Below are 16,138 nucleotides of genomic sequence, written 5' to 3'. Positions count from 1 at the left end.
AGGTTACAGTGGTATGCAAACGCAAAAGGTAAGGTAATGAAATATGGTAAATCAAAGAATATGGGTAAATATCTGGTAAATATGAAAGCAGCTGCTGAGGATGCTCGATCGTCATTTGTTTCACAACTGTTGCTGGCATGCTGGGTGCGCGAATAGCTGATTTCACGCAATATCGTACTTTGCAAGAGTCGAGACTGTTGGTTACGGAAGTCTACCTCATTCACATTCGAGTTCCATATCTGTCCCGTGAAAGTTCTGTCTCGATAGTAAGCGATGGATTCAAAATGGCGCCTGCCGTCATTTACTGTGCGTGAGAAACTTAAAGTTGTAAGTGAAGCTGAAATATATAGAAATCATGCCGTTGGCAGAAAGTATGATATTGATGAATCGTGTATTCGTGATTGGCGGAAGAAGAAGGAAATATTTCTAAAAAGTAACGGCGATCGCAGATTGTTCCACGAACGGAGTGCAGTGTTTCCGGAAATTGAAGAACGACTCCACAAATTTGTGATAGAAAAATGTGAGTTAGGATATGGTGCTTCTAGAAAAATGTGTCAATTGAAAGCACTAGAGATCTCAAAAGAACTCAAAACACAGGGTTTTACTGCAAGCCGCGGATGGATTCGAAACATTTATCGGAGAAAAGGATTGTGCATTTGGAGACGTATGTCTATTTCACAACATCTCCCTGGGGAAATAAGAAAAATTAACGGCCTTTCAGCGTCACATTATCCATTTGAGGAAGCAAAATTCTTATTTGCTGTCGCAAATTGGGAATGCTGACCAGACACCTGTCTAATTTGAAATGCCATTGGAAAGTACAGTGGATACGAAGGGTTCTAAAAGTGTAACCATCAGAATAGGTGGTAACGAAAAGCGTATTAGCAGATGGAACCAAACTCCCACCACATGTGGTTCTGAAAAGGAAAACACTTCCGAAAGGAAACTTGCCGTCCAGTGTTATTGTTAGAACACATGAACCCGGCTGGATAGAGAGTGCGTCAGTTGAGGGCGTGGTGAAGTGCGTTGGCAACGTCGCCCGGGAGCTTTATTACAAAAATGAAACATGCTTGTGTTGGACAGTTACCGAGGACATACAACTGACGGTGTAAAAGATATGATGAGGAAAGGAAAAACCGATCTTACAACAATTCCCGGAGGACTCACTTCTATTCTATAGTCGTTGGATGTGCACATGAGCCAGCCTTTCAAAACTGCAATGAAACAGTTGTACAACGAATGGATGTCTGATGGCGATCACGGGACGAGTCAAGAGGCCTGAAGTGGGACTAATATGCAGATGGATCAAGACTGCATGGGCACGCATTCCCAATGATCTAGTGTCCAAAACCTTTAAGAAATGTGGAATTTCAAATTCAGTGGACAGTAATGAGGACGACTATTTATGATCTAAGTATTGGACAGATTTTTTTACAATTTTTGTGATAATTTTATTAATGGTAAGCTGTTTGAATTTATATTTGTGGTATATTTGAAGAGCCGGCCCTGTGGTGGAGGGGTAGCGTGCTTGCCTCTTACCCGGAGGCCCTGGGTTCGATTCCCGGCCAGGTCAGGGATTTTTACCTGGACCTGAGAGCTGGTTCGAGGTTTACTCAGCCTACATGATTAGAATCGAGGAGCTATCTGCCGGTAAGATAGCGGCCCCGATCTAGAAAGCCAAGTATAATGGCCGAGAGAATTCGTTGTACTGACCACACGACACCTCATAATCTGCAGGCATCCGGGATGAGCAGCGGCGGTCGCTTGGTAGGCCAAGGCCCTTCAAGGGCTGTAGTGCCATGGTTTTTTTTTGCAAGTTGCTTTATGTCTTATTGACACAGATAGGTCTTATCGCGACGATGGGACAGGAAATGACTAGGAGTGGGAAGGAAGCGGCCGTGGCCTTAATTAAGGTACAGGCCTGGCATCTGCCTGGTGTAAAAATGGGAAACCACAGAAAACCATCTTCAGGGCTGCCGACAATGGAGTTCAAACCCACTAACTCCCGAATACTGGATACTGGCCGCAATTAAGCGACTGCAGCTATCGAGCTCGGTGGATGGTATATTTGAAGAAAATTAAATAGGTATGTAAGTTACTTGATTATTTATTTTTTTCCGTATTTTGCCGTCTCAAATTTAGGGTGCGGATCATATTCGGTGGCAGGTGGTATTCGGGATTATAGGGTATTGTGTCAGGCTTATTTAGTTGGAGAGTGCCTGAAGTAGAAGTTAAATACCCAAGAAAGTGGCCACACGGTTTGGGGGTCATGTATCTATCAGCTTACATTTGGGAGATAGTGGGTTCGAACCCATTCTCAGCAGCCTTGAAGATGGTTTCCCATTTTCACACATGATAAATATATTGGCCTGTAAAAATATGTATACCTTAATTAAGGCCATAATAATTTATATTTGTAGCCCTTTCCCACCGCATCATCACCATAAGATCTATCTGTGCCAGTGCAATGTAAAATAAATCGTAAACAATAAGAATAAAATATTAAACTACAGACAATTTCGAAAGTAAGCAGGTGAAGGAACACTGCTATTGGCTTACATGTTCAGCATGGCGTCACTTCTAGAATTCAACACAGATATATTTCAATATAAACTGTCAAACAATAAAAAGTCTTGAGCAATACTTATGAATGACTGTACAGTGCTATTATTATAATTAGACGAAGGGTCTGTCACAAAACAGTGACTCCGCTCCCTTCACAAGGCTCTTTCCTAAGCAACCCTGACATATTAGACCAATGGTTTTTGGTCACAAGCTAGGATGTGCACACCAACAGAGCAATAGAGCAACTTGTAGGATTCCAGCAAGATATAGCAGATATCTTGGATTCTGGAGGTCAAATGGACTGTATCGCGATTGACCTGTCTAAAGCATTTGATAGGGTGGATCATGGGAGACTACTGGCAAAAATGAGTGCAATTGGACTAGACAAAAGAGTGACTGAATGGGTTGCTATATTTCTAGAAAATAGATCTCAGAGAATTAGAGTAGGTGAAGCTTTATCTGACCCTGTAATAATTAAGAGGGGAATTCCTCAAGGCAGTATTACCGGACCTTTATGTTTTCTTATATATATAAATGATATGAGTAAAGGAGTGGAATTGGAGGTAAGGCTTTTTGCGGATGATGTTATTCTCTATAGAGTGATAAATAAGTTACAAGATTGTGAGCAACTGCAACGTGACCTCGAAAATGTGGTGAGATGGACAGCAGGCAATGGTATGTTGATAAACAGGGTTAAAAGTCAGGTTGTGAGTTTCACAAATAGGAAAAGTCCTCTCAGTTTTAATTACTGCGTTGATGGGGTGAAAGTTCCTTTTGGGGATCATTGTAAGTATCTAGGTGTTAATATAAGGAAAGATCTTCATTGGGGTAATCACATAAATGGGATTGTAAATAAAGGGTACAGATCTCTGCATATGGTTATGAGGGTGTTTAGGGGTTGTAGTAAGGATGTAAAGGAGAGGGCATATAAGTCTCTGGTAAGGCCCCAACTAGAGTATGGTTCCAGTGTATGGGACCCTCACCAGGATTACCTGATTCAAGAACTGGAAAAAATCAAAAAAAAAGCAGCTCGATTTGTTCTGGGAGATTTCCGACAAAAGAGTAGCGTTACAAAAATGTTGCAATGTTTGGGTTGGGAAGAATTGAGAGAAAGAAGAAGAGCTGCTCGACTAATGGTATGTTCCGAGCTGTCAGCGGAGAGGTGGCATGGAATGACATTAGTAGACGAATAAGTTTGAATGGCGTTTATAAAAGTAGGAAAGATCACAATATGGAGATAAAGTTGGAATTCAAGAGGACAAACTGGGGCAAATATTCATTTATAGGAAGGGGAGTTAGGGATTGGAATAACTTACCAAGGGAGATGTTCAATAAATTTCCAATTTCTTTGAAATCATTTAGGAAAAGGCTAGGAAAGCAACAGATAGGGAATCTGCCACCTGGGTGACTGCCCTAAATGCAGATCAGATGATGATGATGCTTGTTGTTTAAAGGGGCCTAACATCGAGGTCATCGGCCCCTAATGGTACGAAATGAAATAACAAAAAGGTCAAATACATCCACTGACCAAAATAAAATAGAAATTGTCATGAACAATGATTTGATGGACATGAACCCAACAAAAAGCAAGCAACCAACCAACCAACCAACCAACCAACCAACCAACCAACCAAACAAACAAACAAAACAGTGGATCAGACTTTAAAAAAAGATCGAAAATAATAGTATTACTGACCAAGGGACCACTTATAAAGCACAAGGATGCTTGATGTCTAAAGGGGTGCAAAATCCATGTCTAAGGCCCCACAGAATGGTACATGTCGCGAGTAAAGTAGAACCATGGTATTAGTCATGTCGGGGTACTAATCAAAAGCAGCGAAGACTCACGGTGTTCCACACAAGAAGGTACTACTCACAAGGTTTGCACTTCGTACAGGGAACGCAGACCTATGGTGTTTCTCACACAATGGCGCCACTCATAGCCAACGCAGGCCGATAAGGTTCCTCACCTAGGTGTACTAACCACACATCCCGTGGTGTTCCTCACAGAGTGGGTACCAATCACAGCCAACGCAGACCCACGGTGTCGCTCATACAGTGGTACAACTCACAGGCAACGCCCAGACCCGCGGTGTTGCTCACATGGGTACGACGCACGGGTACTGGAAACCCACAGGAGAACCCCCTCCAGCTGCTACTAATCACAAACTTATTTCATACCTAATACAGTGGTACTACTCGCAAGTACAGGCAACCTATGGTGTTCCCCGCGTGATGGTACGATTCAAAATTAGTTTCATGGTTCTAATTCAGTCAGCCCTTGGTCGCCCCTTTTAGTCGCCTCTTACGACAGGCAGGGGATACCGCGGGTGTATTCTACATGTGCGTCCCCCACCCGCAGGGGGTAAATGCAGATCAGTATTGACTGATTGATTGAATATATGCAAATTATATCCTCTACCCTCTCTCCCGGTATTAACCTGAACAAGTGACACAGATGTTAACAACAACCAAGCTTTGTCCTCCATACCCAGTACAGTGCACTCTGCATGGAAACAATACTGAACTTCTGCTGTGCCTCATTAAATATGCACAAAAAGCAAGGAAAGAAGAAGATGAATCTTTTCATTTAATGTGTTACACGTTCATTGCCAAATCAGTTAGTTATGAACATTGGTGACTATACCCGAATGATTGTATAAGAGCTCAAGTTCGTTAAAAACTGAGATTGTATTATACAAGGTTTTAACAAATCATTATTCTATTAAAGTAGAAAAATAATCACAATATACTGAGCACGCAGGTGGTGAAATTAGTACCATAGCAAATTAAGTACCATAATCATAACACACTGAACTAGATCAACTCTACTTTGCATACTTATGGTTAATACAATGCTGAATGTCTAAACAGCAAAATAGACAGTGGCACTTCCATTGATCAAACACAAGCGATAAAGCATAGAAAAATTATGTCAAATGGTACCGTAAGTAGCATAGAGAAGAGATCCTTCCTTTATGCTTGCCAGAGACTCAACAACCTGCCACTAGAAGTACTCTTATTTATAGAAAAGAATTAAAATGGAGACACTATAAATCTGAGAAATGAGATCATTTTTCTGTGTTATTGGCCTGTTTGTGCCAGCTGTGATGAAGACAAGTTTCCTAATGCCTCTGATAGAGTTCACATCATGTTTGCCATCAGGGCTGCCACAATCAGTTAAGATAAGAAAACCATGCAGTTTGAATTTGTCATGGCATGTGACAGATAACCTTACTGCCACTTTGAATTTTTGTTGCTATTTAGATGGACTCTATGAGATGCTAGGGGCCCTTTGCTAACCTTGTGGGGAGGCAGTAGTCTTCTCCACACCATAACCTAACCAGTGTTCTCCCCAGAAATTTTCGTCAGCCGGGTGGCAGGATTGAGTAACCAGGCGGGGATAGTATGCGCCGCGGCGATAGAAAAAAGTCTCTCGAAAGGAGTGTGGCCCCATGGGGGCCAATGTTCTGATGACAGAGATTGGCCTGGACGTGCAAAAATACGTTACAGCTGCTAAATGACCTGTTTTTCTTTGCCGTAAGCCCCAAGATTACAGGAGGAATTGAGAAAGTGTAAGGTTATCGTCCGACACCATGACACTTTCGAACTTCGCGGGCCTCTCTACCATTTTTTCTTCTGCAGTGGTTTATAATGAAATCTCTGTCTCTTCATTGGTGGGAATGAAGTCTTAATCTTCAATATCTCTGCCAATGTCCATGATCCTTGGCAGAAGCAATGGATATTAGCGCATGGACCATTACTTTACATCGTAGAAGTAAATATACTTCTAGGGGCAGGGGGGTTGGTCCCTGGCAGGCATAATGAATACATCTCTCCTCCAGAATAATTTCTACGTAAGAATAGCAGCTTTGAAACTAACATATTATGTGATAATCCTTGCGGGCGAACTCTATATTTCTATCAATATTACCTGCAAAATTAACTATTTTATTGTTATCACAAATAAGACATAACTTCTGGTATTCTACTGCTCATTCATAATCGTGTAACGCCGAGACTTACCACTTGCTTACTATGGAGTGCCATATGTATTAGTGACGAGAATAATTAATGAACAAGGGGAGTGTGCACGTGAGGATCTTCAAAAGGCAGAAGTATTCAGTCAGCAGTATGTAAAGATTGTTGGTTACAAGGATAATGTCCAGATAGAGGAGGAGACTAAGGCTAAAGAAGTATTAAAATCTACATGTGATAACAATGACATTTACAATAACATACAAAAGACAAAAACTAGAAAAGGGGCTGGAATTGATCAGATTTCTGGGGATATACTAAAGACAATGGGTTGGGATATAGTACCGTATCTGAAGTACTTATTTGATTATTGTTTGGTCGGAGGAGCTATACCTGATGAATGGAAAGTTGCTGTAGTAGCCCCTGTGTATAAAGGAAAGGGTGATAGATATAAGGCTGAAAATTACAGGCCAGTAAGTTTGACATGCGTTGCATGTAAGCTTTGGGAAGGCATTCTTTCGGAATATATTAGACATGTTTGTGAAATTAATAATTGGTTTGATAGAAGGTAGTTCGGTTTTAGGAAAGGTTATTCCACTGAAGCTCGACTTGTAGGATTCCAGCAAGATATAGCAGATATCTTGGATTCAGGAGGTCAAATGGACTGTATCGCGATTGACCTGTCTAAAGCATTTGATAGGGTGGATCATGGGAGACTACTGGCAAAAATGAGTGCAATTGGACTAGACAAAAGAGTGACAATGGGTTGCTATATTTCAAGAAAATATATCTCAGAGAATTACAGCAGGTGAAGCTTTATCTGACCCTGTAATAATTAAGAGGGGAATTCCTCAAGGCAGTACTGACCTTTATGTTTTGTTATACATATAAATGATATGAGTAAAGGAGTGCAATCAGAGGTAAGGCTTTTTGCGGATGATATTATTCTCTATAGAGTAATTAATAAGTTACAAGATTGTGAGCAACTGCAACGTGACCTCAAAAATGTTGTAAGATGGACAGCAGGCAATGGTATGTTGATAAACAGTGTTAAAAGTCAGGTTGTGAGTTTCACAAATAGGAGAAGTCCTCTCAGTTTTAATTACTGCATTGATGGGGCGAAAGTTCCTTTTGGGGATCATTGTAAGTACTGTATCTAGGTGTTAATATAAGAAAGATCTTCATTGGGGTAATCACAAAAATGGGATTGTAAATAAAGGGTACAGATCTCTGCACATGGTTATGAGGGTGTTTAGGGGTTGTAGTAAGGATGTAAAGGAGAGGGCATATAAGTCTCTGGTAAGGCCCCAACTAGAGTATGGTTCCAGTGTATGGGACCCTTACCAGGATTACCTGATTCAAGAACTGGAAAAAAGCCAAAGAAAAGCAGCTCGATTTGTTCTGGGTGATTTCCGACAAAAGAGTAGCGTTACAAAAATGTTGCAAAGTTTGGGCTGGGAAGAATTGAGATAAAGAAGGAGAGCTGCTCGACTAAGTGGTATGTTACATGTAATAATTACATGTAATAAATATCATTTTTGGTCCGTATTGATGATATTTGATTGAAATAATAACAGTAAGTTATTAGACCACCTAATCAATACAAAGTCTAGTCTTGGATGATTTACATAAATTTGTTAACTAATAGTGGTACATGTTTCGCCTTCCCTGAAGGCATCATCAGCCATAGTCTTAACCTTAAATTAAAAATAAGCGTTTAAATAACATGTAATAATGAAATGAATTTTAAAATCTTGAGAAGATTTGAAGTAAAATAACATTAAAAATAACAATGATGGTTTAAAAATACAATGTGATGAGATATAATAGTGGAAGTATTAACAAAATTAACATTAGAAGGCTGCTAAAGTAAGTGCAATGGATAAAACAACAGATTGTTATACAACAAGTAGTAAGATTGCATAAAAATAAAGTTGATAGTCTGGCGGTTATAATTAGACGATGGCGAAAAATCGTATATAATCAAAGTAAAGAAGAGAGAATAAAAGTCAAAGGTTGGTTGAGAGATCCGAAGTTAATCATAATCTTGAAGATAAAAGACGAAAGTCACAGGCATATGGTGAAGTTGTAGAACACGTTGAGGATATGAAGTTGTAGAATAGAAGTTGAACAGTTTCAAATAGGATCTCTATGGACCATCTCAAAATTTGAAGTAATGCTCAAATTTTTCGCCATTGTCTAATTATAACCGCCAGACTATCAACTTTATTTTTATGCAATCTTACTACTTGTTGTATAAAAATCTGTTGTTTTATCCATTGCACTTATTTTAGCAGCCTTCTATTGTTAATTTTGTTAATACTTCCACTATTATATCTCATCACATTGTATTTTTAAACCAGCATTGTTGTTTTTAATGTTATTTTACTTCAAATCTCCTCAAGATTTTAAAATTCATTTCATTATTACATGTTATTTAGACGCTTATTTTCAATTTAAGGTTAAGACTATGGCTGATGATGCCTTCAGGGAAGGTGAAACATGTACCACTATTAGTTAACAAATTTATGTAAATCATCCAAGACTAGACTTTGTATTGATTAGGTGGTCTAATAACTTACTGTTATTATTTCAATTAAGTGGTATGTTCCGAGCTGTCAGCGGAGAGATGGCGTGGAATGACATTAGTAGACGAATAAGTTTGAGTGGCGTTTATAAAAGTAGGAAAGATCACAATATGAAGATAAAGTTGGAATTCAAGAGGACAAACTGGGGCAAATATTCATTTATAGGAACGGGAGTTAGGGATTGGAATAACTTACCACGGGAGATGTTCAATAAATTTCCAATTTCTTTGAAATCATATGGGAAAATGCTAGGTAAACAACAGATAGGGAATCTGCCACCTGGGCGACTGCCCTGAATGCGGATCAGTATTGACTGATTGATTGAGATGCAGAATCGAGTGATCGCATGCGATTCCACGCTAATCCAGACACCGATTGTTCACAACACTACGTGATGTCAAAACGTTTAAACACCGATGTAATTGATGCAATTATGCTGACAATAATGATTTAATTTGAATAACCCAGTGACTTAAATGTGTATTAATATTACATAAATAGCACATATCTAGGTTATGTTAGCAGGGTGGTTTGTAAAAGCAGAAGGTCGGTGCACACATTAAAATGATCCTAGAGAGAACACTAACATATCCAGACCTATTTTATAATTTACTCACTGGCGCTCAGGAAATCACTAGTAATGTTGGAGAATCAAAGGAGAGAAAACCACTGGTCTGGATAGGTTAGAACATGGTCTGGGAAAGACTACTGGTCTCGGAACATAAGCCTGTAGATAAAGACCAAAAAGTAGCAAAAAGGCCTCTAGCATCCCCTGGAGTCCAGTTAAAATGCGACAGAAATTAAGGTTATCCAGCACACACCATGACATATTCAAACTGCACAGTTTTCCTATTATTACTGATTGTCGCAACCCTGAAGCCAGACAAGATGCAAAATCTATTGGAGACAACAGAAAACTTATCTTCATCGCAGCTGACTGAAGTCGGCCAATAGCAACATAGATTTAGAGAGTCTGTATTTTAATTTGTTTAATATACATAAGAATATACGTATGGACATTAGACAACCGAAGTAGGGGACTGCCTGCAGGGGTGAAGTACAGTGGGGACTTCGAGGACCCTGGGACCACTACGGTAGCTGTGAAGGCCCTTAACTCTGAAAATCGGTGGCAAAAGGGGCTCTGGTTAAGACGCAGCAGGTCGTTATGCTTCTTAGGTTCCAAAATGGGTAAAAACAATAAATAAATGCAATGTAAATTTTTATTTTATAGCAGTTGTATAGTATTATTTGAAGTAATTCCACATACTGTATATGAGTTGACATCAATAGTTGACACCTTGTAGCCCAATACTCATTACATTCAGCTGCACGCGGAACGACTGTCGTTTGTTTACACGCTCGCGGCCTTCTCGGGAAGGATGTTGTCAAGCGGTGCTCAATGCTGCCAACCTCTCTACTTAGGAACTAATGAGCAAGGGGTGCTTCGATTGGTAGTGACCTTTGGTCTGGACTGGTTCTTGCCATGCAGACAGTTAGGATAGGACCTGGACAAGACTAGTGATATATAGACAAGCAAAGGAGGTCTGGGGGCATAAGCCCCCAAGTTCGAAGCCATGAAGAGGCCTTAGGCCTCTAAGTTTCGAAGTAGAAACAAATTTGGTCTGGACTGGTCCTTGCCGTGCGGACGGTTAGGATAGGATCTGGACAAGACCATTGTTCTGGACTGGTTCTTGTCGTGCGGACGTTTAGGATAGGATCTGGACAAGACCTGTGATATAGGGACAAGGAAAGGGGCGCTTTTATTATGCTGGGGTGGGTAAAGCAATCTAATTATCAGCACTGATGGCAATGACGTCGCATTCTGTTTATGTTGACCAACAGGAATGCAAGTAGCTACTTCAGCCATGGACGATGGCGGGTGCTACTCTTTATTAGGTTATAAAAGTAAATGTACTTCTCGGGGCGGGATGGTGGGTTCCTAGACATCGCAATGAAGTCATCTCTCCTCTAAAAGGTATTCCAAGTAAGATTTGCATTATTTTCACTTCCTTATAAAGTTACAAACTTCGGGATGCGGAGCGTCAACTTACACAGACTTGATTATGTTTGTACGTACAATTTTGTAAACAATATAAATTTATTAAGGATGAGCTGTGTGTGTAGAAAAAAATGTTAGTGTAAATAGTATCATACTGTATTTTAGGAAAATCTCTGCTTCTCTTGTTAATTTAAAATATAGTGCTTGATAATGATGTATTTTGGTGTACAATTTGCCACCGAGGTAGACAGCTCATTTGCAAATAAAGTTATTTTGATTTTGAATTCGGCAGAACTAAAGTGACTGGTACTCACGGTTTGGTAACACGAGCCACCACTAGGTGGCGCACGCGACTTGACTGTCGCACTAGTAGCGCTGAGAGGGAGCGGCGAGGGGAACGACAATGCTGCCAACTGTTGGTTGTTAGTTGGATATGGCAATAATTTTTTCTTGCCGTGCGGACAGGGCGCGCTGCAGCGATAGAAAAAGAGCCTCTCAAAGGGAATGTGGCCGCAAAGGGGCCACTGTTCTCATGACAGAGATTGGCCTGGATGTGCAAAGATAGGTTACAACTACTAAACTACCTTTTTACCGAGCTTGATAGCTGCAGTCGCTTAATTGCGGCCAGTATCCAGTATTCGGGAGATAGTGGGTTCGAATCCCACTGTTGGCAGCCCTGAAGATGGTTTTCTGTGGTTTCCCATTTTCACGCCAGGCAAATGCTGGGGCTGTACCTTAATTAAGGCCAAGGCCGCTTCCTTCCCACTCCTAGTCCTTTCCTCTCCATCAATGCCGTGTCGGTGCGACGTAAAGCAACTTGCAAAAAGTACCTTTTTTCTTGTCGTGTGGACAGTATGCGCCGAAGCCTTTTAAACTTCCCTGTCCGCTTCATAATTTTTTCTTCTGCAATGGTTGGTTACAAAATCTTGGCCTCATCCTAGGTGCCAATGACGTCATCTTCTTCCATACGTGAACCAACCATCATTATAAGCAATGAAGTATGGCATCTAAAACAGTATTTTTGGTTATAAAAGTAAACGTACTTCTAGGGCCATGCGGGTTGGTTCCTGGCAAGCGTATTGAACACATCTCTCTTCCACGATCATTTTAAGGCGAGAATAGCAGCATATAAAGTAACATTTTATGTAATAATCCTTGAGTACCAGTTACTATATTTCTACCTTGAATTCTTCTACAGGTGGGATGTTGGGTAACTGGCAGTCATAAATGACGAATCTCTACGCTACTTTACGTACCTTTTCACGTCATTTTTCTATGTTTCACCCGCGAATGACGAAGTGCCATCAGTTTTACCAAATAGAACACCGGTACTAACCTCGCTAAATTTTCGTATTCTTCTCGTATTTCCTGAGGAGTTTTCGTCCGCTGTACAATCTCCCAACCTTCTGTGGCCAATCCTCGGATTCCAAGACTATCGTAAATGGCTCTCTGGTGAGGATCACTTAAAACTGAATTAAAAAACACGTAATCAGTTTAAAGAAAATAAATAATCAACATATCATTTAATATTAGCAATAAATATCGGCTTCTTCCTATCATTTCAAACCAACACAGGATTGTACTACCAAGTGTAGCAACAGTACAAAATGTAATAGTCATATACCTTCATAAGCCTTTTTAGTTTTACTGAACAGTTGCTCTGCTTCTGCTTTCCGCACGGGATCTACGTGTTTGTCTGGATGATAGAGACGGCTTAAACGGCGATATGCGTTGTTTATTTCCTCGTTTGTAGCCTGTCAATGAAAACGAATAATAATTAAAACAAGATAATCTTACAAAACTTGTGCAAGTAACAAGGCCGGCTGTACTGGTGAACAGTTTTCAAGTCTATACTTTTCTTTTGACTTAAAGATACCCTTCCAAAAATCGTAGAATACTTATCCTACAAACGCATAAGTTATAAATTGTATTACATTTCTAGAAACGTTTAAGAAAGCATAGTAATCCTCTTCTATCACAGCCCCATCTTCATTTTCATCATCCATGCTGGGATTTTCCTCTGCCTTCTAAATTTCAACGATATCGAATACGCGAGCACCGTCGAATCACTGAAGAGAAAACTCTCATTCATCTTGAACATCCATGATCATGAGTCACACATAATTACAGAAAGTCACCTTGTACACATAAGATTCGTTTCTGCAAATAATATCCATATCAATTGTTTGCCTAGTTTTTCTTAAACATTTTCGAAGAACTTGAGAATTTATTTGATAATTAATTCCAACCCCTTATTCTTCGTATATATATATATGTCTTCCGTACGTGGAGCGTACACAGTAGTCACGGTCGCCAAATAAACTCCAATCGATGGGTTCAGACTTGGTCTAATACAATTCATATATCTGTTCCGTTTATATACGGGGGCGTGCATGAAGTGATGTGAATTTTCGTAGCTAGTTTTATGATCAATCAATCAATCAATCAATCAATCAATCAATCAATCAACCAATGACCTGAATTCAGAGCTATCGACCAAGGGGCAGATTCCATATCAATTGTTTACCTAGTTTTTCTTATACATATTTTTAAGAACTTGAGAATTTACTGGATAACTAATTCCAACCCCTTATTCTTCGTCCTATAAATGGATATTTTCCACAATTTGTCCTCTTGAATTCCAACTTTATCTTCATATTATGATCTTACATACTCTTACGAGCACCCCTCAAACTTACACGTCTACTCATGCCAATCCATGCCAGCTCTCCATTGAGAGCTCGAAACATAGCCTACCACAAAGTCTTCCCACCAAAAATTTCCAATATTTTCGTATCACTACTCCTCATCCATAACAAATACTGTTGCTTTCCTTTGAATGTTTCCCGTTCTAGTATCAGGTAGTTCTGGTAAGGGTCCCATACACTGGAATCATACTGTAAGATGCTCCTTTACACCCCCTGTGGGTGGGGTGGTGGTGGCGGCGGTGATCATTGTTTTAAGAGGAAGTAAAACTATGCAACCGTCCTCTATTTAACACTATTCAGAGAGAAAAATGAAAGGGTACCGACACTTAGAGAAATTAAGGTATCGGCCAAAGGAAGTCAAGGGCCACGAAGGGCATAAAAATGAAAGACTCCCTAGGCCTTCATACGTAATACCGTCGGGGGTCTGAAACGAACAAGAGTTGACCAAGGGAGGTCGGATAGATTAGATGAAAGTGAGGAGCCTGGCACAAGTGGAAGCAATGCAAAACTTAAACTGCAAACTTACGATACTATAAGTTTTTTTACATACATACATACATACATACATACATATCTTTATTGCCCACCCTAGTGTACACCATCGGCTTACAGGCAATAAAGACAGACAGAGCGAAACAAAGGAAAACAAGCAATAATAGCAACTACATCTCTCTTAAAACTACTTAACTACATTTACTACCTCTACATCTACTCAGTATCATCCCACACGTACGCGGATAGCCAGCACACATGCAGGACGATACCGTACTACTAAATACCCAAAGCCCAACCCCTGACTACAACCTAAAAAAATAATAAAGAAAATTAATTAGACTGGTCGCTGCAACAGCCCTGGCATGGAACACACGCCCACCAACCCGTCTACAGCAGCCACCAACCTTGCCACGTGAGAACTGGTATCGTATCTCACCAACCCTCGCTGACAAACACTGTGTTCCTTTCCTTATCATGTGTTTCAAGCCACCCTGGCTGAAACCAGACCCAACAGGTGGCCTGCAACACACTTCCGCTATGTACGTCACACATACTCTTGTCCATTGTCAGCACACTACCTTCCCTATCCTTTTCATTTCCGTGCAGACATGCTCAAGTCTAACTTCTTTGGAGTGGGGTCAAGTCCCCCACCCCTCCCTCTTCCCTTGATACGTCACCCTCACCCCTCACGCACTACTCCCGCTATCTACATCTCACCTTATAAAACTTAAGACTTAAACATCAGCTAACAACCATTTAAAATCCCTTATCAACGCACCTAAAACAATTAACACTTTTTATTTACACAGACAAACTTTTTTCATTCGAAGTCCATTAGTTCACTCAGTCTTCTCCACCTACCGCACCACACTTCATATATCAAACCGACTCACCTTATTAAGCTTCAGACTTAAACATCAACTAACAATAATTTTATATCGCACTTAAAACAATTTGACTTTTTTAAAACATTTCACTTACACACAAACAAACAGTTTCCATTCCAAATCCATTAGTTCACTCCGTCTTCTCAGTCTACAACACCTCAATTACATCAAACTGTTAGATCCCATTTCTTCCATCCTATTAAAATTAATACATAAACATCAAGAATCCCTCAATTTTACACCCCTCATCAAGGCATCAACACCATTTAAAAATTTTTAATTTTTTTTATGACCTACTTTCATAATTTCTATACTGCCAACATTTTCTCCTTAACTACATTCCCACTTAATCTATCACAATTCTATCACATATACTGAACCATTCTGTTCATTGGAGCAATTGTATTAATTTGAGGATTGGGTATTGGAATCATACTAGGCCACCCACGAAGCCGATGTCTTACAGTATATGTCATAAAGGGGTCCAGAAGAAGCGTTCGTATGTGAAGTGAGCGCGAGCGTCATTATGAGAAATCTCCAGAACTCATTAAAAGAAGTTATGTCCCAAGCCAAGCCTCTTGATGGAGATTGGGGACGCTTTCCAGTTCCCGGCTAAACTTATTCTAGGAGGGAAGAATGAAATAAATTAATATCTTTGGTTACAGAAGAGTTGCATTGGATTTGAGACAAGAATTGCAACCTGTATTATTTCTGCTTTATTTTGATAGGCATTAGGGCTGCATTAATTAATGCATTCGCTAATTTGAGCTCATGATATAATTAATGCGGGAAATTTTCCCGGGCACGCTAAGATTACACGCAGCCAAGCGGCTTGATGACGCTACCCGGAATTATAAATTAAGGCCGCCAGGGCATATCAGAGTCATTCTTGGACCGAGAGGCTGCGGGAACGAATCG

The 16,138-nt window shown here is 40.1% G+C and overlaps 1 protein-coding gene across 3 annotated transcripts in view; it reads right to left on the bottom strand.

The window, feature by feature from the left end:
* Positions 1–13,202, bottom strand: part of LOC136875361 (dnaJ homolog subfamily C member 11) — a 192,990-nt gene extending 179,788 nt beyond the window's left edge. For all 3 annotated transcript variants that reach the window (XM_067148907.1, XM_067148908.1, XM_067148909.1), the window contains exons 1-3: positions 13,065–13,202; positions 12,755–12,884; positions 12,467–12,599 (exon numbers count right to left, since the gene is read on the bottom strand). In XM_067148907.1, the coding sequence (XP_067005008.1) occupies positions 12,467–12,599; positions 12,755–12,884; positions 13,065–13,136 (335 nt within the window). In that variant the 5' untranslated portion in view covers positions 13,137–13,202. The remainder of the gene's footprint in view (positions 1–12,466; positions 12,600–12,754; positions 12,885–13,064) is intronic.
* Positions 13,203–16,138: the final 2,936 nt, after the last annotated feature.

This window comes from Anabrus simplex, chromosome 6 (assembly GCF_040414725.1).
Source record: "Anabrus simplex isolate iqAnaSimp1 chromosome 6, ASM4041472v1, whole genome shotgun sequence".
NCBI lineage: Eukaryota > Metazoa > Arthropoda > Insecta > Orthoptera > Tettigoniidae > Anabrus > Anabrus simplex.
This window is presented reverse-complemented; position numbering and strand designations above follow the sequence as displayed.